This window comes from Eriocheir sinensis, chromosome 58 (genome assembly GCF_024679095.1).
Source record: "Eriocheir sinensis breed Jianghai 21 chromosome 58, ASM2467909v1, whole genome shotgun sequence".
Taxonomy (NCBI): Eukaryota; Metazoa; Arthropoda; class Malacostraca; order Decapoda; family Varunidae; genus Eriocheir; species Eriocheir sinensis.
Window position 1 is genome coordinate 1803507 of NC_066566.1, and position 27997 is coordinate 1831503.

The 27997-nt window shown below is 43.5% G+C and overlaps 2 protein-coding genes and 1 long non-coding RNA gene across 6 annotated transcripts in view; 1 reads left to right on the top strand and 2 right to left on the bottom strand.

Moving 5' to 3' along the window:
• The window catches only part of LOC126985029 (alpha-(1,3)-fucosyltransferase C-like), a 12716-nt gene extending 12273 nt beyond the window's left edge, over positions 1 to 443 (bottom strand). Inside the window, exon 1 of the mRNA XM_050839272.1 lies at positions 59 to 443. The gene's annotated coding sequence lies outside the window, so the exon portion shown is untranslated. The remainder of the gene's footprint in view (positions 1 to 58) is intronic.
• A 1548-nt stretch (positions 444 to 1991) lies between these two features.
• Positions 1992 to 13277, top strand: LOC126985032 (uncharacterized). Of its 2 annotated transcripts, none has more exons than XR_007738283.1 (3): positions 1992 to 2008; positions 3551 to 3679; positions 13134 to 13277. It is a non-coding gene; the product is annotated as an uncharacterized LOC126985032 (long non-coding RNA). The 2 variants fall into 2 exon arrangements; XR_007738282.1 differs by having other exon boundaries at positions 1994 to 2008; positions 3546 to 3679.
• LOC126985030 (ubiquitin carboxyl-terminal hydrolase 10-like) lies at positions 5795 to 27971 on the bottom strand. 3 transcript variants are annotated; one of them, XM_050839274.1, is made up of 10 exons: positions 27804 to 27971; positions 25574 to 25901; positions 16317 to 19304; positions 15615 to 15816; positions 15260 to 15491; positions 14747 to 14884; positions 13921 to 14085; positions 13603 to 13713; positions 13046 to 13172; positions 5795 to 10930 (listed from the first exon to the last, which is right to left on the bottom strand). In XM_050839274.1, the coding sequence occupies exons 1-10, from the start codon at positions 27819 to 27821 to the stop codon at positions 10650 to 10652; spliced, it is 4590 nt and encodes a 1529-aa protein (XP_050695231.1). In that variant the 5' UTR covers positions 27822 to 27971; the 3' UTR covers positions 5795 to 10649. The 3 variants fall into 3 exon arrangements, with proteins under 3 accessions (XP_050695231.1, XP_050695232.1, XP_050695230.1); XM_050839275.1 differs by lacking the exon at positions 5795 to 10930 and adding an exon at positions 11617 to 12241 and having other exon boundaries at positions 16317 to 17972; XM_050839273.1 differs by lacking the exon at positions 5795 to 10930 and adding an exon at positions 11617 to 12241.
• Between the last annotated feature and the right edge of the window lie 26 nt (positions 27972 to 27997).

Below are 27997 nucleotides of genomic sequence, written 5' to 3' on the forward strand. Positions count from 1 at the left end.
AAACAATAAGAAGATAACAACAAAAAACAAACTATCAGAACACAAGCATAACACTCACCTCTGGAAATCAGCAGGACACTTCACAAACTCCAAGAAAGTAAAACAAAAAAATGAGATGAGGAGCTTCCATTGGAGAGACAGTGAAGAAGAAAGCTTGTCCACTGCACTGTCTGTCACCTCAACCTTCGCTCCATGCTTTCAACCCTCCTTTTCCTCAGCCCAGTCAGGCCCAACAGCTCGCCAGCCCGCCCGTCTATCCACCTTCCTCGCTCACTAGTGCCAAAACTGACTCGGGCTTCTCGTTTCCCTTGTTGCCTTCTTTTCACAATGCTTCGTCTGTGTGTCGTAATATTAGCTGGCTGGGGAGCGGAAATCGAACCTCCAGTGGCTCTCGGTAGTGGTGGTTGTGGAGATTGTGGTGGTGGTGGTGGTGGTATAATATTATGATGGTGGTGTTTTCCTTTTTTTCATCTTTTTTTTCTTCTTCATCTTCTTTTTCTTTTCATTCTTCTTCTTTCCTTCCTTTCTTCTTTATTCCTCGGTAGGTCTGTAAGATATAAAAGTTTGGAGTCAGTCAAGTGGTTGTGGTGGTAGTGGTGGAGAAATTCATGGCAAACTGCGTAAAAAGTATATTCTATGAAGGACAGACAAACCCAGGCACCAACTCCTGCAGCAGAAGTCGTGTCAAGAGAGGCGCCAAGCCGAGTGATGGCGATGTTCTGTGAGCACAGGACGAGTACACAGCGTCGTGATCAAACTCAAATGTTCAGCGACGTACAGTTGACGTACATTCCGGGTGCATTTCTCAATACCCGCTGAACAGTAACAGTCGTTGATTGGTGATAACAGTGACTGAGCACCACAAACACGCTGCGAGGAACGGCTCGCCAGCTGACTAAAATCACCATGCAGAGGAACACGTCCCAGGGAACGGTGCCACTTTACGGAACACATTGTTCAAGAGTGTCGCATCTGTGGGGAGTGTTTCGATGCATGTGTGTGCTTACATTTCTTATCTTATATTTCAAATAGAAAAAATAAAAAATATTGTCTTACAAAAAACCTTAGGCAGGGACAGTATACGGTCGTGTACGTTGTTCTTCAAAACGAAAAACGTTATGTAAGGAGTTGTCTAAACGACCACCTGTTTTAAAACTACATTAAAATGAAAGATATTAGAATGCTCTTACCATTATGCTTTACCTTAGTGTAATGACGTGAGTTTTTTTATCTCTCTCGTTCCCTGTGGAATGGTTATTGATTCCAGACGGGTGCCCGGCCCGTAACGGAGGTGAGATCTCCGGGCTGGAGCCACACATTCAGCTACTTTCTCTGTTCCTAAGGCAAAATTCCCTGGTTCAGTCACGCTTGTTCGCGTGCTATCAACGACTGAGGCAGCTCACAGAAGGTACCTGAGTCTTAGAACTTTTCCTAATAATGGTCTTCACATTTATGCCCAGAATCGTGCCAAATCTATTCTCCGACTTGCCAAAACTCCTCATCAATAAATCAAAATGTCAAAATTTTGCTAACATTAACGTTTCCACCTGTTTTCTATGCCCTCTGTGGCCTCAACTCTCAGAAGGCTTATGGACCTGATGGAGCGCCAGCTATTATAACTTAAAAACTGTGCCTCCGTGCTGGCACCCTGCCTGGCCAAACTCTCGCCCGAAGTTACCCCCGGACTTGGCGTCGTAGGGTGGGCGGGGCGACGCACCCCCGGCGCATGCCCCCATTGACTGATTAATAGTATTACATTACTCAGCATCGCATAGTACCATATTATGTCATTATCACTTATCACAGTATTTCATTTTCGCATAGTATTCCAGCGTTCAGGTTATCGCACTCAACATCATCATCGTACATCAGCCAACACGACCCAAACAAACCCCGTGCTGGCCGGCCACGACCCACGGCTCCTTGGTCCACCGGCGCCACGCTAAGGGAGCCTGCACGGCCACGGGGACCTGCGGTGGGACGACGGGGCTCTGGGAGGCGGGCGCAGGTAAACACAACCGATTACACCTGTCGACACAAGCTGGTGCAGCGGCAGGAGGGACGCCAGGACTGGACCTTCCCTAGGCAACAGACCCACCCACCAGCCCCCTTACCTATCAACCCTTTCAGTGCCCCCCACTCGTAGGTCTTGGTCACGTCCGGTGTCAGGTCACTCCCCCCTCCTGTCGGCCCCACACGTACGCACGCGTTAGAATTGTTCGCCCATCACAGTTATCCACACACCAGCGGCACATGCGTGGTCAAACCCACTCACCAAGTCAGGCCACATGAATACATGGATCACCTGAAAATGCCTGTGTGATTGATTATAAAAGCAGGTATACATACTCTGAGCTGTGCGATTTGACATAATATACACCATCAACTTTACAGTCTATTGTTGGTAGCCTTCAACACTGCTCACTTTTGCCCTCCACTGATGTCTGCCACTCACTAAGTAACACTTTATTTGGTAAAGATTCGTTTTAGTACCGTACCAGTATTTTATTACCTACCTTATGAAACATCACTAGCTCTTCATATATCTTATCTACAAACGTTCAACAATCATGGAAACGCTTTCAAAATCCAATTCAAGTATTATTTATTGTTGAAAATAGAGAATAATATATTCATGAAAGCGTAGCCTCCATTGGCGATGGCCGCGGTGGCGGTGCTGCCGCCGCAGCCGCAAAATAGCTCACAGTGTTTAGGGTCGGGGAGCATATTTAAACTACTCCAACCAAACTTTACGACCTGCTAACGGGGGGGCTTCGCCCCACTCGACCCCCCCTTCTAACCAGGGGAGGCTGTGCCTCCCCCTGGACCCACATGTATATGCGACTTATTTCTGCAAGGAGGTATTTCTCGCAACACCGGCTGCACCACCACCATGGCCGCCGCCTGATCATGCGGATGCATCCTCATAGAAAGACTTTATTGCATTAAGCAGTTTTCCTCCCACACCATATATCTTTAAAACTTCCCACATGCCAGCCAATCGACTCTGTAATAAGCTTTTCCTAGATCCATGAAGGCAGCGTATAGTTTTTTTCCTTTTCCTAATATTTTTTCTACTATCCTGAAGGAAAATATCTGATCCACACATCCCCTTCCCTTCCTGAAGCTTCCTTGTTCTTCACTGATTTTCCCTTCTGTAAGTCTTTGCACCCTCTCTATTATGACTTCCATATACCTTTCCAGGTATACTCAGCAGACTTATACCGCTATAGCTCCCACACTCCCCTTTCCTTTTTTATTCAACCATCTAAATATTCCCTTTCCTCTTTATTTGAGGTAATCTGTACTGTATATTTGTGCTCATTGTTGAAGGACTCTTGCCTACATGGAAAGAAACATTAGTGTCGCCAAGTTTGGATTTTTTGTATGTCTTGGGAATGCAACCTTATGGTTATGAGTGTGATATTTTATATTTATGTAGATTTTACAACTTGTGTCCCATGAAGGAATTCAACATATCACTGACAAGAATTATTTGTGGAAAACATCCAAAGTAACTATATAAAATACTTACTGATTTGCAGAATAGGGAGTGATGGCAGTTTTACTCAGGACAGCTCTGCCACCCTCACTCTCAAAGTGGCCATTGCTGGCAAGGACACGTCATGCATCTGGGTTCATCTCCACCAGTCTACACCCGACCACCACCACCACCAAGGTGACGGCTCCTTGCACCCAGGACTTGCTGACAAATGTGCAGCTTAGATGCTTAAGTCAAAATTTCATTCAGAGAAGAAATTTCTACTCATATTTTAGGAGAAAAAAAACGCCTGAAGAACTTAGAGATGCTGATAAGGTAGAGCCTCACTATGACCTGATATACAGTGCAAACTCAACCAAATATGTCCAGTTGAGTTACGGGGGAGTTCAGGCTGTTGCTGGGGTCGCCTGTCTGTCGCTAATGGCTGCACTATGTGGTGCTCCAGTGGCAGAGCTTATACTTCTTCAAGAAGAACAATTAGAAGTGGCTGTGTTTGCAATTGTAAATTCATTGATTTGCATGGGAATTTTAAGAATTAGTTTCTTGTATCCTTTTAGAATATATTACAGTGAAATGGAGGACCAGTTTATAGCAGTTTTTGTTGGTTCACATCCATTAGCTGTTCGACACATGAAGATTCTTCCTGGAGAAGTTAAACCTAAAGTTCCAGGATCTGTTGCAGCTGTTGTGGCCCCTTGGTCACCCCTCCTTTACTCAGCACGTGCCCAAACGATACACTTAAATCCTGAGCACTTCATCTATCCTTACTACTTTAACAAGATGCTGGGTTATATGAAAGAGTCTTAGTAGCAAATATATTGTGGCACATTTTAATGGCACAGTATATCAATACTCAAGGCTGTTGTGTATCATAAATTAAAGTATTTATTAATTTTTTCTATATAATGTATATTAAATGGAACATGGAAATGTAAGTGAGCTTCATGCCTATCATTTCAAAACCTACATCTGTTGTACATCTGATTATCTTTTATAAAATATAAGGTATGAGTTCCTACGTGAACTTTACTGTGTTTGTAATGAACAAAGCACATTGAACGTACTTAAAACTCATCGCATTATATTTACCATTGACAAGGCTCCTTGGAGTTCTAAAATCAGACAAATCTGGAGGTCAGCCTCTTGCATTCTCTTGTTTTGATAAGGCTCCATACTTGCTTGTTTGTTGGCCCCAGTCCGTTATGGCACAGGCAAATGTTTTATAGTGGTGGCTGCTGATCCACCAATAGACAAAATTCCTCCCTCCATTGCAGAGGTAAGAGAGACTGTGGGGAAGTTGAAGGGTTGGGATCTGTAATATAAATGTGGAAATGCTGAAAGCTGAAAGCCACAATCCATGGGCATGGGTTGCATGTGGTGCTGTCTGCCATGTGACAATCTGGTGCCATTACTCTTGAATGGAAAAGGGGGTTGGTTGTCCCTATCTGGAAAGGGAAAGGGTACCCACAAGACTGCAACAATTACCGCGGTATTAGACTGCTCAGTGTGCCAGGCAAGGTGCTCGCTCATTTATTGCTGATGTGAATTAAATCTCATCTGCCAAAGTTTCAGCCACCTGATCAATCTGGGTTCACGCCTGGCAAGTCAACAACTGACTGGATCCTAGCGTTAAGCGTCCTTGTGGAACGCCAACTCGAGTTTTGACATTCTGTGGATCTGTGGGATTAATGCAAGGATTATTGACTTGATGACTGGCCTTTACTCTGGGGTTGAGTGCTGTGAAATATGGGGGGAGGCATTTCCAACTTCTTTCTTCCCTGTTAATTCATGAGTGAGGCATGGGCACATCCTTGCTCATCACTTTTCAACACTTGCATGGACTGGGTATTAGGCAAAGTTGTTGATCAAAGTCGTGGTGGAGCATCAATTGGGGACATCTAGGTCACTGACCCTGTCTTTGCTGCTGCTGATGCACTTCTCAGTGATGGCTCTCCAAGTGCTGCATGAGGCAAAGCTTCCAGTCATTTAATGGTTTGCTGGATGACAGTTGTTTACTCATGCATGTGGTGAAGACATCACCATGCCTGCATACTGATCACTCAGCTACCATAGGGTTGTTTCTGTACAAGACAACCCTAAATGGAGACCAAGGGGACACCCACATAACTAATGGCTGGGGCAAGTTAATTGATCCTACCAAAGAGTGGCTTAGAATGGGAAGGGTAACTGTGCAAGGGGTGGAGGGGACGGATGAATGAAGCAATGCACCCCCTGGTGTATGCTCCCCATTAGATAGTTAACATAAAGGTGATGAGGGCACAAAATGATAAGTTGATATTTGGGTGTCCTTTATTGTAGTTACATCAATATTTACAATATCACTTATCCACTTTCACCAAACCAATTTAACAGTACACTTTCAGCAAGAGCAACTCATTAGGAACTTTGTTGTTACAAATGCCAAACCAAGGAAAAATGTAAAAACAAAAATAATCATGTACAAATGGCTGTAAGCCTGCTAGCACACAAATTTTGGTTAGTAAATAAGTATAATGGATCACATCTGAAGATTAAAGTTTTTTTTTTTAAACAAATTTTCCCTGGCATGCCTCTGAACCTGTGAGCTAGATGCTTTGACTTGACAGTACAGATAAGTTGCATTACAATCTAGTTGAGCCTGTTATCCTAGAATGTTTCCAGTTACATAATTTAACCATTTACAGCTCTACCTCATGTCTTATGTGCCCATTAAACATGACCATATAAAGGCAAAGCTTCAAATTGGGCAGGTGCAGCTAATAACATATAAACCAATGCTCTTGCACAAGGGAAAAAAACTATAAAGATATGTTAAATGAAACTATTCATCTTATATGAATTTAACAACCCATCACAGTTTGGACTGAAAAGATCAACCCTGTAAAGTACAGGTATTGGCTAGTCCCATTCTCTGGGACCCTACACCAGGCACAACTCACAGTACACACTCTCAGCCATGTGCACACACTGGCACATGCATCTTTTCACACTCAATAACAGACTGTTAACCCCTTTGCTACAATACTCATTATCAGAAAAGTTTATTTTCCAGAAATGATGATCTAAACCTTTACCCAACCTTAATGCATCAGTATGCCTTTCTATGAAATGGAATGCCATTAAGCAGTTAAGTTATATGCTCGCAATTGTTTTGACAAATATTATTACATTGTGGCGGTGGACAAAACCCTAAGTTTGATAACACTGCCTTTAAGTTTTTAAGTTTAACAGGAAATACCTTCTATGTTAATTTTCAGCTTAAAATTGGGTCCTAAGCAGCTTGAGTAAGATTGCTACCATCTGGATTATGACATGCATGAGGTAACCTGTCCTGTTAATGAACTGTCATTCCTTTTCTATACATCTTCCTAACATTTTAATATATGCTCATTCCTTCATTAAACATTAGATGGTCATGGATTAAGAACAATTAAAGATTATGAACTAAAGAGGTAATGCAAGGAAGAGTCGGATGGGGTTAGTTATATTTAGGATATTTTAATTTGGTTTTTCTACTTAATAATTTGGTGTAGGAATAAATAGCAGAGAAAATGTCTTCCTGAATATGATAATTGAGTCTGATTTTAGGTAAAGTGGAAAGCGAAGGAATTCTCTCCCTCCTAAGGGACAGCTCTATCTGGCTTGTGTCAGGAGTCATGTTCCTCAGCAATGACTACTGAGGTGAAGAAAGAGGATGTCTGAGGACTGAGCTGCTATTACGAGAAAAAGGAAATGTAGTGACCCCTTCAAACAAAAAATGTGTGGCAGACTGTCTACCTCATGCCATGATACAAACAGTGACAAGCTTACTGAAGCAGCCTAGTTTTTAGGTGCACGCTAGAAATGGAAGAGCAAAGTTTTTTCAGTACTTGAGATTTTATACAGCATGAAAACTCTTCACACCCACAGACCATTTTTATAATCATTGCATAAGATGGACAATCCCAGAGTAACAACTGTAGCAAAGGAGTTACAACAAACTTCCTTTTCTCCAGTGCAATTCTAAGACCTTGGACGCAATATTCAACTTGAGGGTCAAAGAAAATTTCAATGCATTTGGACATAATGCCTACAGCATTTAAAAATATTTCCTTTGGTCAAAGCATTCTAATTTACTCCTGAGACAAGCTACGGCCACCAAGTAAGTTGCCACCAAACATGTCACGCCACACAACAAACTCTGAACCATGACATTCCACAGGCCTACATCCATCCTCCCGTTCTAATCAACATTCATTCTCGGTAAATGCTAATATGTCTGTGTACAATCATAAGCTATGTGCATTATTTACTTCCATATGTAGAATACATCCATACAATAGGTCCTGTTGTATAATACACTAGTAATTGGTTCTAAGATCTCCATTTCTATATTATTATGTGACTGTGGTAAACCTTCAGTTTATCTATGGATCTTAAATCTCCAATGCAATAAGCAGTCTTTTATGAAAGAAATCCTATTGATCCAGTTTTTAGTAGTCAGGCATGTTCAAAATTAATGCACACCCAAATTTTTAATATACCACCAGTTTCTTACACGTTGGGCGTGGTATCAGGTGAATTTCATGTGAGATGTATTCAACCACCTATGGTATCCCATTCCTGTATAGCTTCTACTTACTATTAAACAAGAGGCACAAAATGGACCTAAGACCTTTAGGCAATGTTTCACCATACTTTGGTGTCTCATTGCTCAGATTAACATAACAAGGGCACAACTATCCCTCTTTTAACAGGCACCAAAAATACACTTCCTATTCAGCATTGGAGTAACACCTTAACCAAGAGGGACATGAGATGCTCTGCCCTGTGGCCCTTATAAAGGCACATGCTATGCTCCTCACAATTTATGTATACTGAAAAATGTTTTATGCACACTCAATAACAAAATCAGACAATGCAAGGCCTTAACAACACTACCCAAAATCCAACTTCAATAACCAAAAATAAATAAAAAATCAAACGATGCAAGTTGACAAATCTTGCCAACCACAAAAGCGCAAACTGTAGAGCACTCTATGCTCTGTATATAGAGGGTAAAACAAATTATTTAATTCCACAATATCTTTCTTCTAATGAATGCCATCTTGCAAAACCGAAATATGTAGGAAGATGCAAATATTACCATTTAAATGGAAGTTGCCAGCTGACAATATTTATTTATCTAAAAATTAACAATGTAGTCTCTCTCTCTCTCTCTCTCTCTCTCTCTGTGGGGTCCCTGTATTTTAACTTACAAAATACACACATTGCCATAACCAGGTAATCTTTCACCTACACACACACACACACACACACACACACACACGTGCACACATTTTTTTTTTTTTTAGCTTACCTAAGATGCAGTATTACTATCAAAGCTGTTACTATGGGTTCCAGAGACCAAGTTATAATATTTTTGGAATAACTTTTAACAAAGTATCAAACAAGGATAATTTGGCAAAGCAGGTTTCAGATCTTATCCTATTTTCCTCAGAATGATCTAATAACAAGGTGAGGTGATTGAAACACTTACAAGAGGCACATAATGACAAAACTCGGCAGGTGAAGTGCTTCCTGTTGCAAGACTAGCAAACGTTTGTGTAGAGACGGCTTTGTGCACCTGCACTGGCCAGCGAGATGTCAGGTGAACGATTCATTCACTTGCGGCAAGAGTCCTTAGCTCTGCCACAAGTTTTATCTTTTAATCTTTGTATTTTTGATATCCATCAACAGAACAGTTAAGAGAAGCTTGATATAGCTCTCCAGTCACTGAACCATCCTGCCAGCCTACCTGCCCGCCAAGACAACGCCTCTGCTGCCATGTTCACAGCTGGAGGGCTCGGGCATTAATGCTGGGCACAATATAATATGTTGGCCTTCCAGCGCATGCGCACAACGTCGTATCCACACAAACGTTTGCCAGCCTCGCAACAGGAAGCATTTTATCTGCCAGGTTAATCATTACATGCCTCTTTGTAAGTGCCTAAATTATCCAGATCTTGTTAATAAATTATATTACCAAAAATGGGGCAAAGTCTAAAGCATGCTTTGCCAAATTATCCCTATCTGACACTCTCTTGAAAGTAATTCCCGAAAAACGATAAAACACGGCCTCTGAAACGCATAGTAGGTGCCCCAAAACACCAAATAGTTATAACTTCACTCACTGCAAAACCATGTTTTTTCCTTGAAATCTCAAAATAAAGATGTTGGGGCAATACTGTTGAGCCCATCCATCAGGGAAATTTACTTAAACACATCCTTCAACATTTTTTTTTGCCCATATCACACTTGAATGACAGGGATTATAATCAAGGTGACAGTCTTCACTTGCTGAGTTTATGGGCAAAAGTTTTGACCCTAAATTTAAATAACTACTTGGGAGTAACAAAGGATCCATAAGACAAACCTGTAGCAATACTAAAGTGACAAGCAAAGTATAAATACCAAGGAATCAAGTACTCAAAAAGAAAAGTAACTTCAATGCACGACTTGAGAATCCTGTTGAGGACTGTTCTGAAAGCTGTGTATCCTGACCAAGCAATGCACTTAACAATCTTCAGCATTTTTTACAGCCACAGCCTCCACCTTCATAGGAATAACTAGATCCTTTAAATAAGCACACATGTATAGGTAGTAATACAAAGGCAGAGTATATGATTATTTTATCACTTAGGGTCGGAAGAAAACTAAAATGTTCTGCACAGAACCTTCAAGGTCAGAAGGGGAAGGGGGGGAACGCACACGCACACACACACAAGCAACAGCACTTTTGTGTCTGTTCTTTCTACACTCAATAGTTTCATCACACAAAAAGCTTGGCTTGATCCCAGTATTTTCTAACACACCTGGTCACTGTTTTCCCAACCAGCCAGCCAAAGAACTTATTTTGGAGTCTGAAACTCATTACATTTATTTAGCTGAAAATATTCGCTCAAAAATCTTTATTCAGTGGTAGTAACAGGGTTCTTCAACAACCATCCCTATCTTGAGTACCACAATTAGGTTGTACTTCATGCCACTTCACACTGCACTGATTTCCTTTCAAGTGTTGATGGGGAAGCATGTCTTACCACTAAGAGCGTATTAACCCTGTTCACACACAACACTGCTGTATCACAAAAGCTGAACACAAACTGCTACCCAAGGCCAGGTATGGCTCTCATGACTTGGCCTTGGGTGACGGCCCGACCATAGTGTCTGCCCGACGGTAGAACAAGAGGTAGGGGACGCGTGGTGGCACATGGCGCATCACAACACTCTCTGGAACCTCTTTGATGAAGCTGTCATCACACCGCAGCCAGCAGTTGTAGCCGCCATGGTAGATATCTGCCACATAATGTCCCTTGGTGGCCTCCTTTCCATCATGGTACACTACCGCAAGCAACTTGTACTTCCTCTGCACAGGGGATAATTTGCCACGGATACATGATGACATGAGCTCTGCAAAGACACAAGAATAAAACTGAAACTGTACAATGTGGATAGTGAAGGAAAGATAGCTTTAAAATAGCCAAAGCTTTCATCATGAAATATTAATTATCACTAGAGAATAACTGTTAACCCTCTCGCACACCACAAGTTTCAATAAGTTTTCACTTGAATGACAGGGATTATAATCAAGGTGACAGTCTTCACTTGCTGAGTTTATGGGCAAAGTTTTGACCCTAAATTTAAATAACTACTTGGGAGTAACAAAGGATCCATAAGACAAACCTGTAGCAATACTAAAGTGACAAGCAAAGCATAAAGTATAAATACAAGGAATCAAGTACTCAAAAGAAAAGTAACTTCAATGCACGACTTGAGAATCCTGTTGAGGACTGTTCTGAAAGCTGTGTATCTGACCAAGCAATGCACTTAACCAACTTCAGCATTTTTTACATCCACAGCCTCCAACTTCATAGCAATAACTAGATCCTTTAAATAAGCACACATGTATAGGAAGTAATACAAAGGCAGAGTATATTAATATTTTATAACTTAGGGTCGGTAGAACACTAAAATGTTCTGCACAGAACCTTCAAGGTCAGAAGGGGTAGGGGGGGAATGCACACGCACACACAAGCAACAGCACTTTTGTGTCTGTTCTTTCTACACTCAATAGTTTCATCATCACACACAAAAGCTTGGCTTGATCCCAGTATTTTCTAACACACCTGGTCACTGTTTTCCCAACCAGCCAGCCAAAGAACTTATTTTGGAGTCTGAAACTCATTACATTTATTTAGCTGAAAATATTCGCTCAAAAATCTTTATTCAGTGGTAGTAACAGGGTTCTTCAACAACCATCCCTATCTTGAGTACCACAATTAGGTTGTACTTCATGCCACTTCACACTGCACTGATTTCCTTTCAAGTGTTGATGGGGAAGCATGTCTTACCACTAAGAGCGTATTAACCCTGTTCACACACAACACTGCTGTATCACATAAGCTGAACACAAACTGCTACCCAAGGCCAGGTATGGCTCTCATGACTTGGCCTTGGGTGACGGCCCAACCATAGTGTCTGCCCGACGATAGAACAAGAGGTAGGGGACACGTGGTGGCACATGGCGCATCACAACACTCTCTGGAACCTCTTTGATGAAGCTGTCATCACACCGCAGCCAGCAGTTGTAGCCGCCATGGTAGATATCTGCCACATAATGTCCCTTGGTGGCCTCCTTTCCATCATGGTACACTACCGCAAGCAACTTGTACTTCCTCTGCACAGGGGATAATTTGCCACGGATACATGATGACATGAGCTCTGCAAAGACACAAGAATAAAACTGAAACTGTACAATGTGGATAGTGAAGGAAAGATAGCTTTAAAATAGCCAAAGCTTTCATCATGAAATATTAATTATCACTAGAGAATAACTGTTAACCCTCTCGCACACCACAAGTTTCAATAAGTTTTCTTTTTCGTGCTCATTTGTAAAATAAGGTCTCTTGCCGGCTCGAGTCGTTTTTTTAGCGCGACGAAATATTTTGTTTCTCAGTTATTTTCCTCCCCAAAATTTGCATTCATCATTATACAAAGTATATCAATGACTTCGTTATTTGTTGTAGTTTTTTTAAGAATAAAAAATAAAAATAATAATAATAATAATTCATAGGACCATTTATGGACATGGAATAAAGTGCACATAAACATTTTTTTACTTGGCTCATGTATTGCTGTATTGCACTATATAACACTATAATGTGGTCAGCCATATGGCCACGACCCAGACCACAAAAGGTTTAAAGCCCACAGCAGCGAGACGTACGATCTGACTGATGAGTGAGGGACAAAAACTGCCTTTGTTTATGCCTTGCACTCAAAGCCACACCAGTGGAGAGGGTTGTAATTAGTTAATTTGGGAGAGAGTGAGGAAACTTATGCTCAACCAAAAAATGACGTCATTGGCATGAATATAACTATTTAAAAATAATATTTATTGTTCAAATGGACGCCAATGGCGGGAAAGTGCACTTTGGCCCTAAAAATATACATGCGTCATTGGTGTCCAAGTGCACAAAAGGATTAATAAATATTTCTCAAACATTATATTTACATTAAAATTACCTTTAGTGATTTCCAAGTCAATAGGAAAATTGACTTTCTTCATGACTTTCTGAAGACCTCCATCTTTGTCATATATAAATCTTTTCAGCTGCAGGATGAGGACATTGGGCAGGTGCTCCAGAAAGACCTTTAGAAAAGAAACACAGATTGTTATTCATGAGACCAAACAAGGAAGCAAGAAGTCTTCAGGATGGGAAGACTGACCATCCTAAATATAATTTTACTCATCTTAGTTAACTTTATTTCCTTTAATCCTAGAAAATAATTATTTCATGGACTGCCACTGGTGCACACAGCATGCAGAGGATCAAAGTTCAAAAGTGCAGCTGGCTGGGAAGTGACTGCCCCTCCCTAGACCAAAAGCTGGTGCAGACATAAATTGATGTAAGGTACATTTTGTGTCCATTACATTTTCACAAGAACTTACTTAGCTACCTGAATAGAGCATTACATAAGTGCCTCATGACTATGTACGTAAGTAGATAGTATGCCAATCATCTGACAAGGAACACTTTCTCTATGCCTACACACAAGTTTTGGGAGTCCATAGTACTTACTTGTTTGAAGACAGTGACATCCTGGTTGGTCTTTGCATCAGTGTAGTCTGGTATCTCCTCCTTGCTAACCAGTTGTTCTAAGGCATCCCTCACACTCTCTACCTTACTCGACTGAAAAAGAAAAAGAAAAAAAAAAATTAAAACATTTTAAAATAGCCAGGCTGAGGAAAACCATTCATGTAAGATTTAATACATGCAGGAGGATATCCAGACAATGGGAAAAAGTGAAACAAGTGAATCAATAGTCTTATGCTCTCCTGTAGGGGCACTAACATGTATAAAATGCTTTGATCAAGGACTCCTGTGGGCAGCACCAACCTGTATGTCCAGGGGCAAGGTGGTGAATGGCTGCAGGTTGGCTGTGGTGTGACCTCCAGCCTGGTGCAGCTCTGACCTCAGCTGACCCCAGAATATGGCACTGATCGGGGTGGGGGTAAAGGTCGCAGTGCGGGTCACACAATAGCGTTTGCGAGAGCCCATCATCTGTCAGTAACAAGAACACAGAGCACACAATTAATTTCCACCAACCAAAGTACCTCATTCACTAACCTTGATGACTACTTATCCTTACTGTCAAATAAAACGTCAATTACTGTCTGTTCTGATATACAGCTTATCGTCTCGAAATTGCTTTCTATGCCCTTATTCTGTTGGTGTTGTATGCCTTCACTGGTGAGTGTTGAGAGGGAACAGGGAGAGTATTTTGGGGGACATTTCAGGACTGGGTATGGGCAAAAAGGTGTATTAAAAACTAAAATAAACTGCTTATCAGGGGGTCACATGGGTTTCAACATTTTGGGAAAAGGGTTGTGAGGGCTAGAACATTGGGGACAACTGATCAAGAAAGAGAATTTTATTTCCCCTATGCACTGCACCATGATTGCAGCCACACAACCCTGGCCTGCCCTCTTTCTCCCAAATATAATATAACAGGCTTCAGTATGGATCAGTTATGCAAAACAATTTTCTGAGGATGATAAACCACAGAAAAGAGCTACAAGCCTGTCTTCTTTTATGATACAGCAACTATAGTTTGATGTATGAATGTCACCAGATTGAAGAGGTTAATATTAGTTTACAATTTTCTGAAAATATTAACTTGTTGCCGTCTCCTTGACAAGTAAGTTAATCAATGCCTCCATACCTGCCACTCATCCGAGTCATCAGAGGCATCTTCATGGTCTGAGCCGTTGGTCTCCCCGTTGACAGAACCATTCACGGCTGGCTGATCCCCAGTGGGTGAGGGACTCCATTCCCCAGCCAGCTTCAATGCCTCCACCATCTGTGAAAGGTTATAATGAAGACCATATACTTATATTTCATTTTATGAGGATTTGTTTGTGAAGAGTGTATGAGAGGAAGACCAAAGGTAAAATATGCAGATCAAGAGTGGATGAGTATTGGAGGGAGTGAGTTGGCAGGCAAAAGGAAGCTTCATGTTAGGGGATGGGGTGTCAGATATAGGTTGACAGATTTCTATTCTAATGGCTACTCCCTCAAAGCTACAACTGGACTACACCCGTCTTGCTCTCTACAACTTCAATGTGGCCAGAGCTTCTTAGTGTACCTTTCTCCATGCAACAGCCACACAAGTTTTGTATACCATCACATTCCTTGCTACGTCCCTTCCTAGTCCACAAAATGACACTGAACTCACCTCCTCATGCAGACCATTGAGCACAAAGGACAACATTTCTTCTGCATCTTGCTGGCGGCCATCACTGAACAGGTCTCCATTGATGTTGGCCAGCATCTTGTATACATAGGATGGCTCAAAAGGTGGCCCAGTCACTATCTCAGTCTCTTTACGGGCAGCATTCCCACTCTTGTCCTTTTTGCAAGGTTTTAGCATGGGGGCCATTTCGGAAAATTCATGAATATATTCCACTCTGAAAAATAATTAATTATGAGCTCCATTAATAACGCAAAAGTGTGAAGATAGCAAAATTGCTGTAATTTCATTCATTCATTAAATCCAAGCAACATAGCAAACAAATAAGGTTAGTACTCACATGCTATCAATGACTGGTGTAGATGACTTTCCCTTCTTGAGGCCAGCAATGTTGGGTATGTTCTTCATGAGGTTGTAGAATGGTGGACAAGCAAGGAGTGCCTGAAGTGGGGCGTTGATGTAACACCAGTTGGCCTTGTTGATGAGGCCGCGGGGCTGCAGGGCTGCGTGGTGGTGGTCCTGCACATACTGACGCAGCATCCCTACCACACAGAGACAAAGTTTAGGGGCGGCACTGGTGAGTCCCTGTATGATTATAGGCCTAAACATATTTTCTGTCACTTCATGAACTTTTACTGGCTGAACCCCACATGTATATCTTACCTTTTAGATTATAAAACAAAACACTGAGGGTCCAATGACGTTTTAATATCAATAAGAACATTAGAATGACACTTGACAGCAAGGACAGCAGAACTTCAATACAGCAAGACTTGGGGTCTAGCTTGACCTAATTCATTAAATTAAAACACTAATATTCAAACACCTAACATATTTCCATTGTTCTTCCTTTTTTTATATTTCTTTAACTTCAAATATAGCTTGGTTAAACTGTAAAAGGAGTAATAGACCTACTGGATTAGGTGTAAGAGAACCTTAATTTAATCTACTCTGACAAAACAAACTTCAAATAAAAGCACCAAATCCTAGGTGTACCCAGGTGATTGACTCATATTTGAATTTCAAGAGAGCAATAACTTACCTCCAATCTTTGCTTTCTCCATGTCTGCCTCTGAGAGTGAAGTGTCTGACACCTTGTGGTCAGCAGCCTCAAGGGGTAGAGAAACTTCCTCACATGGCTTTTCTGCTCCTTGGTTGAAGGGTGCAACATAGGCTACTTGCTTTGCTCCTACTTCATCACATGGCTTGAAGAGTTGAGACCAACTTTTCTTCTGGGCCCAAGCACCACCAGGAGCAGTGGTAGCAGGAGATGTGGTTAGCGGAGGCATCACCACCTCAGACATCACAGAGTTGGTGTCAGCAGGTGTGGGTGCACTTTGAACAGCTACTCCCACATCATTGTTCATTTGCCTCCCCCCAGCCTCTGGTGCTGCAATGGGAGTGTTCCCCTGTGAGGCTGGAGGATCTGCTACAGGCAGAGTGGAAGGGAAGGATACACTAGAGGGGGAGGGTTCAGGGGCTCCCAGTGGGTTTGGAGTCATCACAAGTTCCACAGGCATTTCAGTCACCACATCAGGTTGTATTTCATCGGACATAAAAGTTATGTCTGCTAGAGTGGTCTGCTCCATGCCCGCCACTTTGCTCTTGTTCATCTGACGGAACAACACCTGCGGAGTGCTGGAGGACTTGCTGCTACTCCCTGAAGAAATCTTGGATGCTGTTTGTGGGTGACTGGCTGGTGCTGAGAGTACAGGCAGCTGTGGGGTCTTTACCTGACCTGCAGAAGGTGCCTGGACCTGGCCTGTAGGCAGCCCTTGAACATGGCCCACAGGCAGCTCCTGAGCCTGACCAGGTGGGGGTACATGACTATGGGCTGGTGGTGGTGCTTGGCAAGGCGGTGGCAGCTGAGCAAGACCTGGAGGAGGAACCTGAAGAAGGCCAGGGGGAGGTACCTGGGGAAGGCCTGGTGGGGGTGCCTGGGTGTGGCTGGGTGGAGGTACTTGAGGAACATGGCTGGGAGGTGACACCTGGGTTGTGTGGCCAGAAGCTACCTGGATGTGAGTAGGTGGTGGAACTTGCACATGACTGGGTGGTGGTTCTTGGGTCTGAGCTGGTGCTTGTACCTGACTCTGACCTTGACTGGAAGGTGATGCCTGACACTGACTGGGAGGCAGTTCTTGGGTAAGACCTGGAGGAGGTGCCTGCCCCTGAGCCAGAGGTGGTACTTGGGCACTGTGGCCTGGGGATGGCCCTGGAACCTGTCCCAGAGGGGGAACTTGGGTTTGATTTGATGGTATCTGGCCCTGACCTGAAGGAGGTGGTACCTGGACCTGACTTGGTGGTGGTGGAGGTACCAGAGTCTGATGTGACATTGCTTCTTGGTTTTGTTTTGGAGGTGGTACTTGAACCTCAACCTGACTTGATGGCAATACTTGGTTCTGACCTGGAGGAGGTACCTGGACCTGTCCTGATAATGGTACTTGGCTCTGACCTGGAGGTGGCACTTGCATGTTGGGAGGTGGTAGTGAATGCAGGGAAGTCTGGTGGTGGGCTGGAGGTTGACTGTGTAAGGTGGGCTGGGGTGTGGCTTCCTCTCCTTCTTGGCCTACAGGGACTGGTGCTTCCTGACTGGGGCTGACAATGCCCATGGATGAGGTCCTGGTCTCCACACAGTCCTCCAGCACCAGAGAGGCTGTCTGGCTGGTCAGAGGACTGACACTGCCTGCCTCAGCAGGAGCTGTAACAGAGGGAGTAAAGTTAACAGCTGGGGCTGAAACACCCACAGAAGTAACACTCTCAAATTGAGATGATCTTGTCTGTGAAGTGGAGACAAATGGCTGGTTAGAGTGCAAGTTTGAAGAGCCAGCAACTTCTGGAGGCTCTGGAAAGTTAGGTTGTGGCTGTGGCTGTTGCAAATGGTACTGATGCTCTTGCTCAGGAGATTCTGTTTCTGTCTGCTGCTGCTGCTGTTGTGTTTGCTGTTGCTGTTGTTGTTGCTGCTGCTGGTGCTGCTGCTGTTGCTGTTGTTGATGATGATGATGTTGCTGTTGGTGGAAGTGGTGGTGGTGCTGTTGCTGAGGGTGGGGGTGGTGGTGAGGGTGCTGGTGGTGCAGGTGCTGGAGGGCAGCTGCAGGATGCTGGCTGCCATGGGGGCCTGATGAGTAGGGGAGCAGGGGGGTCATAGGTCCGTGTGTATATTGTACATACTGCTGACCATACATAAGAGGCATCCCCTGGACATTCTGGGCTGTAGGCACACTGGGGTAAGGAGGGTAGCCACCACCACCCCTCATGTGATACTGTATGTTTGGATACACATACTGTCCGTGCAAGCTCCCAAAAGGTGCAGCTTCATGGTAGTGTTTGTCGCCACCAAATCCAGGATGCTCACCCCCACCCCTCTCAAGATTAAGCCGTTTGCCCCGGCCCCGGCCTCGGCCCCGTCCACGATGACCACCACGGAAAGGGTCGAAGTTCCTGCGGCCTTCATACTCAACTTTACCTTCGTGCACAGGCTTGACCTGGGGCGGGTGTGGCGGTGGCTGGGGTGCAGGCTCTTGCATTATAGGGAGGGAGGGTACTAGAGCTGGGGATTGGGGAGGAGGTGACTGAGATGGGCCAGGAGTGGAACCAAGAACAGGCATGTGGCCCTGTCCTCCATTATAGGAAGACGAAAGGTTGACGTGACAGTTGGCCACGTACACAGTGGCCCCCTGAGGTAGCATAGGAGGGGGCATCTGGGTAAAGTGAGGGGGGTGTGAGGGAGGAGGCATGTGAGGGTTGTACACGGGAGGATTTCCAGGGGAGTGAGTGGGGTAGGGCTGGTACACCTGCTGCCCTCCTGCCTGACCCTGTGAACCCAGGCTTGGTGGGGGCACTGTGAAAGCTCGTGGACCCAATACTTCAGCTCCACCATAAGAAGAGGAAGCTAGTGTAACAGATGTGGTGATAGTGCTTGTGGTTGTAGTGGCTGTAGCTGTGGTGGAGGTAGTGGTGACAGGGTCTTGGCTGATGGGTGTGGCTGAGCCAGCCACCACATTCATCTTACTTTCATCATCGCCATAAACTCCTGAAAGTTGAATTTACATCTCAGTTCATAGACAAAATAGAGAATCAATAAGTTCTTTGACCCCAAAATACTACTCACACAAGGTGGCTATGACGAATAGATGTAAATAAAATAACCTGATCACCCTTGCTTAGGTAGTCCCACTTAGTAGGTCCTCTTATTTTATCTAAAATGGACTGTAATATATATAAACTTGCTTCCTTATGCAAACCTTTCCTTTTATTAACTGATCCCCTTATCAGCAAAGTAAATAGGTCCAGCCATTCAAGGGCTTCTCCATTAACTTGGGCTGGATCTTTGAAAGGATACACATTTGATCATAACCTTTTGTTTCTTTGCTAACCTACATGGACCTACATCAGCCTCACACCCATGTCAGATCTAGTGATTCATGAATACTAGCCATTATGAATGAATATACCCATACCAGATAGAAGCATAATACTAGATTAAAGGCAATAAAATATCCTTGCTATCCTGCCATTTGCTTTGGTCATCTATACTGATCCTTCATCTCTCAGCTCATTCTCTAGTATGTCAAGAATAATGCAATGCTTGCTCCCCATGGTCCTTCCGTTTGTCCCATCCTTCCCATTGCTTTTAACGCTGCGTCAGGGTGTTATAATGAGGGGCGAAGCAGAGCTTCCCCGTAACTCTAGTAGGGTTACATGGCTTTAGATGCCTGTCTGAGAAGGTTGTTATCACATACTTTCCTTTCCAGCAACATTAGAGCAGCATCTATATTAGTTGCCTTTAATAAGACATGGAAAGAAACAAGAGGGCATTCTTATGATCCTAATGTCTTCTATACATCATTAAGCTTCCAGTGTTTAAGTACAAACCAATCTCTTATATTTTGCTTCAATGCAGTCTCGATTTCTTACACAGCCTTAGAGGCCTGATAAAAAATTTCCTATCAACACTGATATAGCCACAGGTGGTGCAAACTAAGTAAATACTCAATGCCCACAACTGTTATCTTTGTAAGTTATCAAATGATTGCTGCCTTTACAAAGAATACAAAACCTGGAATACTGCAGTCACTGCACAACATCATTTATATTAAACCAAAAAAATAAGAAAACAGGCTACAGAAAGCAATTACAAAGATGCGAGCTACAAGAAAGAGAAAATAGCTCAGCCCAACTGGCAGCTGTACTAAGACTTGCAGGGTGCTGATGCCCCACGAGACCGAAACAATGCCCAGACTTTACACCAAGCCGAGGCTTCAAAAACTACAAAGGAAGGCAAACAAAATATGAATTACAAACAACTATACAAACTCTTGGGCACAAAATTTTATAATAAATAAATAAATAAAATAAAATACTGATGAGACATATTGGTATTATTAGATATCCTATATTTCATCATGTAATTAAATCAAATGTACCCATATAACTTATTATCTGATGGATTTCACAATCAGGTAATCAAAAATAGATACTTCCCATTAGAATTACTTACACATACTTGCACAACTAAACAAAATTACACAAAGAATCATAATGTGCAGCGATGCAGAGACAACAGGTGCTATAATACATGTCTAAACATACAATGCATGCCAATGCTTCATCACCGCATGACCCTGAATGGTAATGCTACTTAAAATATGAAACTCCTTATTCCACTAGTGCAGCTCAGCTTAGTCTCATGTACCTGATAGGTAAGCTTAAGTGTATATTAATAAAACATCACATTGAGATATATAACAATTGTGATAAAGAATGCGTCATTACTGCATTTTTTTGGTGTTGTTAATCTCCAGTGTGTAGCAAAATACTGTCTATCAGTATCCACAAACACAGCAGCCAGAATAAGAAACTTGGCAGACAGAGGTGTGAGAGACAAATGAGGGCATGAGTAAAGTATGCTGGTTCATGAGGATGGGTGGCGGTATCCTGTCAAAGGTGGCTACATGTGAGCCAGGGAGATCCCAAGATGCCACCAAGCACATCAACTCATGCCCAGCGCCAGGTTTACAGTTGTAACTTGATGCTCAGCAAGAGATGAAGTGTGACTAACATTTTTTTCCTCTCCGACTTTCAAATAACAGCAGAAGGCCAATAAGAGGTCTGGGAAACCATCACCATAAGCTTTTACTTTGGCGCAAAGTTTACAGAATTGAATTAATGAAGTAAATACCGATTCTAGCACTTCATGAGATTACTTCTTGCCCTTTAGCCAACACATCGCTTGATTCACCTCACCATACTTCTGTCTGTCACACCCACAATAAGCTGCTTTCTCTTACTGGCCACTGAGTGTCATACAGACTGCTAATGACACCATCAGCACTTCTATTTTTCATGTGGTCTACTGTGAATGAGCTCATCAAAAAAGAATTAAGCAATAATGACACTTTTTTTCCTTCTGCATTAGCACATAAAAGATAATAAAAAATCAGGTCACATCATGTGCCTGCAAACTCACACCTGGGAGCTGAGATACAAGAGCTGGCCCTCAATTTAGCCTCAGATTTGACACATTTGCATTCAGGGTTCACTCAGAAGCAACACAGTTGGCACACAGTAAAGGGTTCATGCATATAAACTTAAGTAAAATTTGAATGATAACCTTGGGTTCAAATACCTCTAGCACAAATATAATCATCATTCATTGTCTTTTTTTTTTAACAACAAAAATTTATGGCACAAAGTTTGCACCATTAAGATTAGGAGTTGATCAAGTGCTATTAATCTACTCAGGAATCAATGCAGCGACATGCTGTCATGTTTAGCAAAAATAACAAAAGAATATTGCCAAGAGGCGAGAGGCAAGAAAAAAGTTGAAGGGAAAGAGTACAGCCATGTCCACAGGGGGTGTACAGGGGTGAGAGGAGGCAGTAAACAAGTTAAAAGAAAGCCGCTAGCATTGGTACCTCGTGAATCAAATTTAATTGGTTCGTTTGGGCTGTTCAAATTGAGAATGTTTGAATTAGGAAGCAATTTATCCCACTGAAATTAATGTAGAAAAAAGTAATCCATTCCAGACCCCAAAATCCTCATATTTTTTTAACATTTTTATGGGTTTATGTTGTGCCCTGTGGCCGGATCTCTCAAATAAATACATTTAAAACACTTATATTTGCTGGGACCTTCCAGAATTGGTCTGTCTTATAGACTCGACGGCACTGCTTTGAGATGTAAACAAACATGGCAGAGACATCAACATTCAGAGGGGTAACGGGTATAAAGTTCATGCACCATATTTCTTTATTATTATTATTATTATTATTCATGTCTAGTTGTTGTAATATTCTAGTATATTTTTAAAACCTAAGGAAGTGTGAAATTTCAAACATGAATGTGCTTCAGTGTTTGATGAACTCGTATGTAAAGTAAGAATGTTAAAAGATAAGCGCAAAATGGAAAAACAGGCACTTGTAAATATAGAATAATAACCAATCTTTTCAATATCTCTTCTGTATTATCCATAAATTGTTTGTGTTTATCAAACAAACAAAGTTACACAGTTTTATGAAGAAGGTCTGTCTTCCCTCAATGATCCCTGTCCACTAAGGAAACACAGTGTGTCTTGCATGTGTTGTCAGGTTTGATGTACAGCCATCCACTAGTTTGTTTAGGTACAGCCATAAGTCACTTAATTTCCTTCCTGACCGGTGTCATTTTACATGAAGTAGTGGCAAGTACTACTGTTACACACATTGTTATCCCGCACAATTGGGCTATTTTTCAAGGGAGTGTGCGGGAAAAAATTGCAGTCGCGGGTTGGCGTTTTTAGAGGCAGGAGTCTGCGATATCGCATTCACTGACTTGGCTACACTGGTGGCTTCGTCTGCAGCCGTTTGTTCGTGTTCGAATTGCGACGCACATTCGAATCGGAGGACAAAATTTGTTTGATAAATGTGTTCGAATTGGGAATTGTTCAAATTGAAAGGCGTTTGAATCACGAGGTACCACTGTGTTAGAACACAATAATAGTTGTAACAATGGACAGTGTGGGTATGAAATTCAGCATGATAGCAGGGTGCAGTGCCAAATGGCTGGCCATCATTGTGGTGCAACACAAAAGAAGAGGAAACAGGGCTAATTGTAAGTTAAGCAATTCAGCTAACTTAGCACACACGGAAAGGAATGTGGAAGGGGTTTAAATGAGGATGAAAATAATCAATAAAATACATGCAATGAACAGGGGGGTAGAAAGTTCCGAACATTAGCAACTCGATTGAAGAAGAAGTGTTTGGCTTCATGCGACGAGAATCTTTTACCACTTATCTTCAAATTGTGATTTCTTCTTGTTCTATTTCATCAATCAATTGTAAAGTAATCTTCCGCATTAATATCACTGAATCCTTTAAACATTTTAAACACTTCTATTAGATCGCCTCGCATTCTTCATTTTGATAGACTGAATAAATTTACTTCTTTAAGCCTTTGTTCATATGATAAATTTCTCAACCTAGGAATCATCTTTGTTACTCTTCGTTGAACCCATTCCAACTTTTCTATGTCTTTTCTGTAGTAGGGAGACCAAAACTGTACACAGTACTCTAGACGGGGTCGAACCAACGAATTATACAGTTTTAATATTACTTTTTCCGATTTATTATTAAAGACTCGTCCAATGAAGCCAACCAATTTGTTTGCAGTTTTAACTACCTCTGAACACTGCTGAGCGGGCTTTAAATCGCTTGATATAGTGATTCCAAGATCCTTTTCTTTACTTATTGCAGAAAGTTGTTTGCCATTCATTACGTACCGAACACGATTGTTATTTTTTCCGATGTGCAACACTTTACATTTGTCAACGTTAAATTTCATTTGCCATTGATTGGCCCAACATGCAAGTCAATCTAGATCTGATTCTAAAGCTTCTTTGTCGAGTGTCGCAGTTACTTTACTAGCAATTTTTGTGTCATCAGCAAATTTTGATACTTTGCAAGTGAGCCCATCATCGATATCATTAACATAAATTAAGAAGAGCATGGAGCCAAGCACTGATCCTTGAGGTACGCCGCTTCTGACGTCGAGCCAGTTAGATGTAACACCGTTTAGAACTACTCTCTGTTTCCGCTCAGAGAGCCAGTCCACAAGCCAATTGTGAATGTTACCCGAGATACCGTGCGCCAATAGTTTGCTGAGCAATCGTTGGTGGGGGACCTTATCAAATGCCTTTTGAAAATCCAGATATATGATATCTACTGATCTGCTTTCATCAAACACCTCAAAAATATAATGAAAAAAATCAAGTAAGTTAGTTAAACATGAACGTTTACTACGGAAGCCATGTTGCGAATTATTTATCATATTATTTTCTTCGAAGAATTTCACCATATTGTCACGAATGATAGTCTCCATTAACTTACAAACAATCGATGTCAGGCTAATTGGTCGATAGTTTCCTGGATGAGACTTGTCCCCCTTTTTGAAAATTGGTGTGACATTTGCAAGTTTCCAATCCGACGGAACTTTTCCAGCTGTCAAAGATTTATTGAATATGATGGAGAGCGGTTTACAAATTTGATGTTTGATTTCTTTTAAGACCCTAGGGGTAATTTTGTCTGGACCAGGAGCTTTGCTTACTTTAATCTTTCAATTGTGCGTAAAATGTCACTTTCTACGATGAGCACGCCACTTAACATCTTTTCGGTCCTTCTAACCTCCGGCGGTTGAGGTTGAGGACATAATTGAGTTTTTGTGTTGGGGTTAGTGTGAGAGGGGCATGTGATGTTGCCATGGATATTTATACGGATGGCTGTATGAGATTATTAAGTCAGTGTAGGGGAGTTAGACCCGAGGCTGAAAATGAGAGGTAGGACCATTTGCAGATGATAGTGTGGTTGGCAGAAAAAGGGAGGATGGTGTAGGGGATTACGGATGAAATTTAAAGAGGTGTGCAGGAGGAAAAAGTTGAAAGGAAACGTTGGCAAAAAAGCTTGTTATTTGAGAGGGCAAGAGAGAACAGACTATCAATTTTGCAACATCAAATAGCTAGGGCAGAGATCACAAAAGTGCAAGATCTTGGTGGGGGAAGAGACTCGAGAGGATGGAAGATGTGCTTGAGTTAAGTATTTAGGGACAGTTCTATGTAAGCATAGAAGCATAGAGAGAGCAGACATTATCAGTTACTCAATTCATGCATAAAGAGATGAGGGAAAGGATATCTTACATAGGATGTCTTACATAAAGCAAGATTAGTTACACAAACTTGTGCTTATGCTAAGTGATACTTCTGGTGTGCTTCAAGCTACAAGATGTAAGTAAGCAAGCCAGTGCTGGTGTGACAAACAATAAAACACTAACCCTGCTCCTGAAGAGGAATTGCCGGCTCTTCCAAGCCGGCGCTGGGCGGACGGCTCTCTTCATCTACGCCGACCTGCTGTTCATGCTCCTCCTCATGTTCTACATCCAACTCCTGTTCTTGCTCCTGTTGTTGCTGCTGCTCCTCCTCCTCCTCCTCCTCCTCTTCCTCATCATCCTCCTCCCTGGCCTGGGGTGCTGGGTGGAGTGGGGCTGGGGCTGAGGTGTCAGGGGCCAGCACCAGCACCGCAGGGGTGGCACCAGAGACAAGGGAAAGGAGTTCCTGGCGCTCATCCTGACTCACCCCACTCAGGTCAAGGAACTCCAGGCCCTGAAAAGACAACAGTTCACATTATGCTAATGCTAACAACTAAATGACTATTTCATGACTAGATGAGTTATGACACGTGACTTGCGACCACTCACAGTTACGACCAGGCCAATAATATTAGTAATACCTGGTTGAGTAATGAAGTGACATTCCAAATATCCTGCCTAGGGTAGAGCAGATATTTTTTTACACAGCGTTCCCACTCCTCCCACCCCCCTTACCCTGCCTCAGTCCTCACAGGCTGGGAGAAAGAAGGGGGGCAGTCCTCCCACCTTCCCCCTCAGTTTTCTGTGTAACTCAAACTGTAACTACAACTCATGCTACAGTTGCTAGTCTCTACTCTACCAGTTTATAGGCCTCAATCTACTATACGAGTATAATGATCTTTTTTTTTTTCTAAATCAAAAATAACCATTCCTTTGACTGTAGTGTTATCTTCCACTAGAATGCATAGAAGTATTATAACACCATGGCTCTGTCATTCAACACATCCAGGATGTCAGCTATCAGTGTTACTATCCTGCGTGCGGACGGATGAGTCTTAACATTTGATATTATTTTTTGATACTTGATGTTATTTCGCAATAACTTTTGATTATTTTTTCTGGTTTCTGTGCAGTGAGGACAATAAACTAGACCCCAATAGAAATAAAATTGTATATTATCTACCCTCAGAGGTGGATATTGTCTGAGGGGGAGGTGACCTTGGAGAGTTTTGTCCTACTGTTTCTAAAATAGTACCCTACCACCACGAAGGATGATAACCTAATGCTGCTAAAATAATAAACTACTGCCACTCAACTTGGGTAAATATTCAGAATTACTGCTAGACAAACTCACTCTGGTGGTTGTAATTCCCCATGGTCTGACCACCCAACACCCTTCCCAAAAGAGCTTGGACCCCACAAGGGGCAGATCTTTAGGAACAGCTGCAACCTCTCTCTCTCTCACACACACACACAGAGCAGGGTGGGGACACAGGCAATCACGTAACCTTCTACACACCCACCCACAGGGGCCCAGACACACCCCAGCCCCCACCCTGAGGCCTCCCCGTGTGGCTGGCAGCAGGGTGGGGACACAGGCCATCACGTAACACTCTTACACACCCACCCACAGGGGCCCAGACACACCCCAGCCCCCACCCTGAGGCCTCCCTGTGTGGAAGGCAGCAGGGTGGGGACGCAGGCCAACCCTCTACACACCCACCCACAGGGGCCCAGACACACACCCCAGCCCCCACCCTGAGGCCTCCCCGTGTGGCTGGCAGTAGGCCATTACACACCCACCCAGGGGCCCAGACACACCCCAGCCCACCCTGAGGCCCACAGTGTGGCCCAGACACACTACACACCCACCCAGGGGCCCAGACACACTACTCACCCACCCACAGGGGCCCAGACACACTACTCACCCACCCACAGGGGCCCAGACACACGCCCCAACCCCCACCCTGAGGCCTCCCCGTGTGGCAGGCAGCAGGGTGGGGACACAGGCCATTAACTAACGCTCTGCACACCCACCCAGGGGCCCAGACACACTACACACCCACCCACAGGGGCCCAGACACACGCCCCAGCCCCCGCCCTGAGGCCTCCCCATGTGGCTGGCTGGTGAGGGCGAGGAGGGCTGGCAGCAGGTGGGGGACAGGCCACTACCACAGCCCCCCACAGCCTACCGGCCTACCACAGGACCACCACAGCCACAGGAGCCCCCAGCCTCGCCTGCCATGCCCTTGAGCGGCCCCATGGCCCGGCGCGAGGTCATGAGGTCCACGCCAGACGAGTGACATGAGGACCTCCACCACCCGGCACCCCTGCAGCGCCTCCTCCAGGCCCTCACCAGCCCCAGCAGCACCCCCAGGCAGCCCCACGGGTCGCCGCCCTCCGCAGCACCCCTTACCTGGGACGACGAGGACATCTTGGCGGGCTGTTATCCAATGTTCACCATGATTCCGCCTCTCCTCCGCACCTCAGCACAACATGGACGACTGGGGAGGGTCAGCACCTTGGTCAGAACAGAGACGCATGCTGATTGGCCGCCCCGCTGAGCCCTCTGTGCTACCGAGGCTCTGATTGGCGGAGGGTCAGGACAAA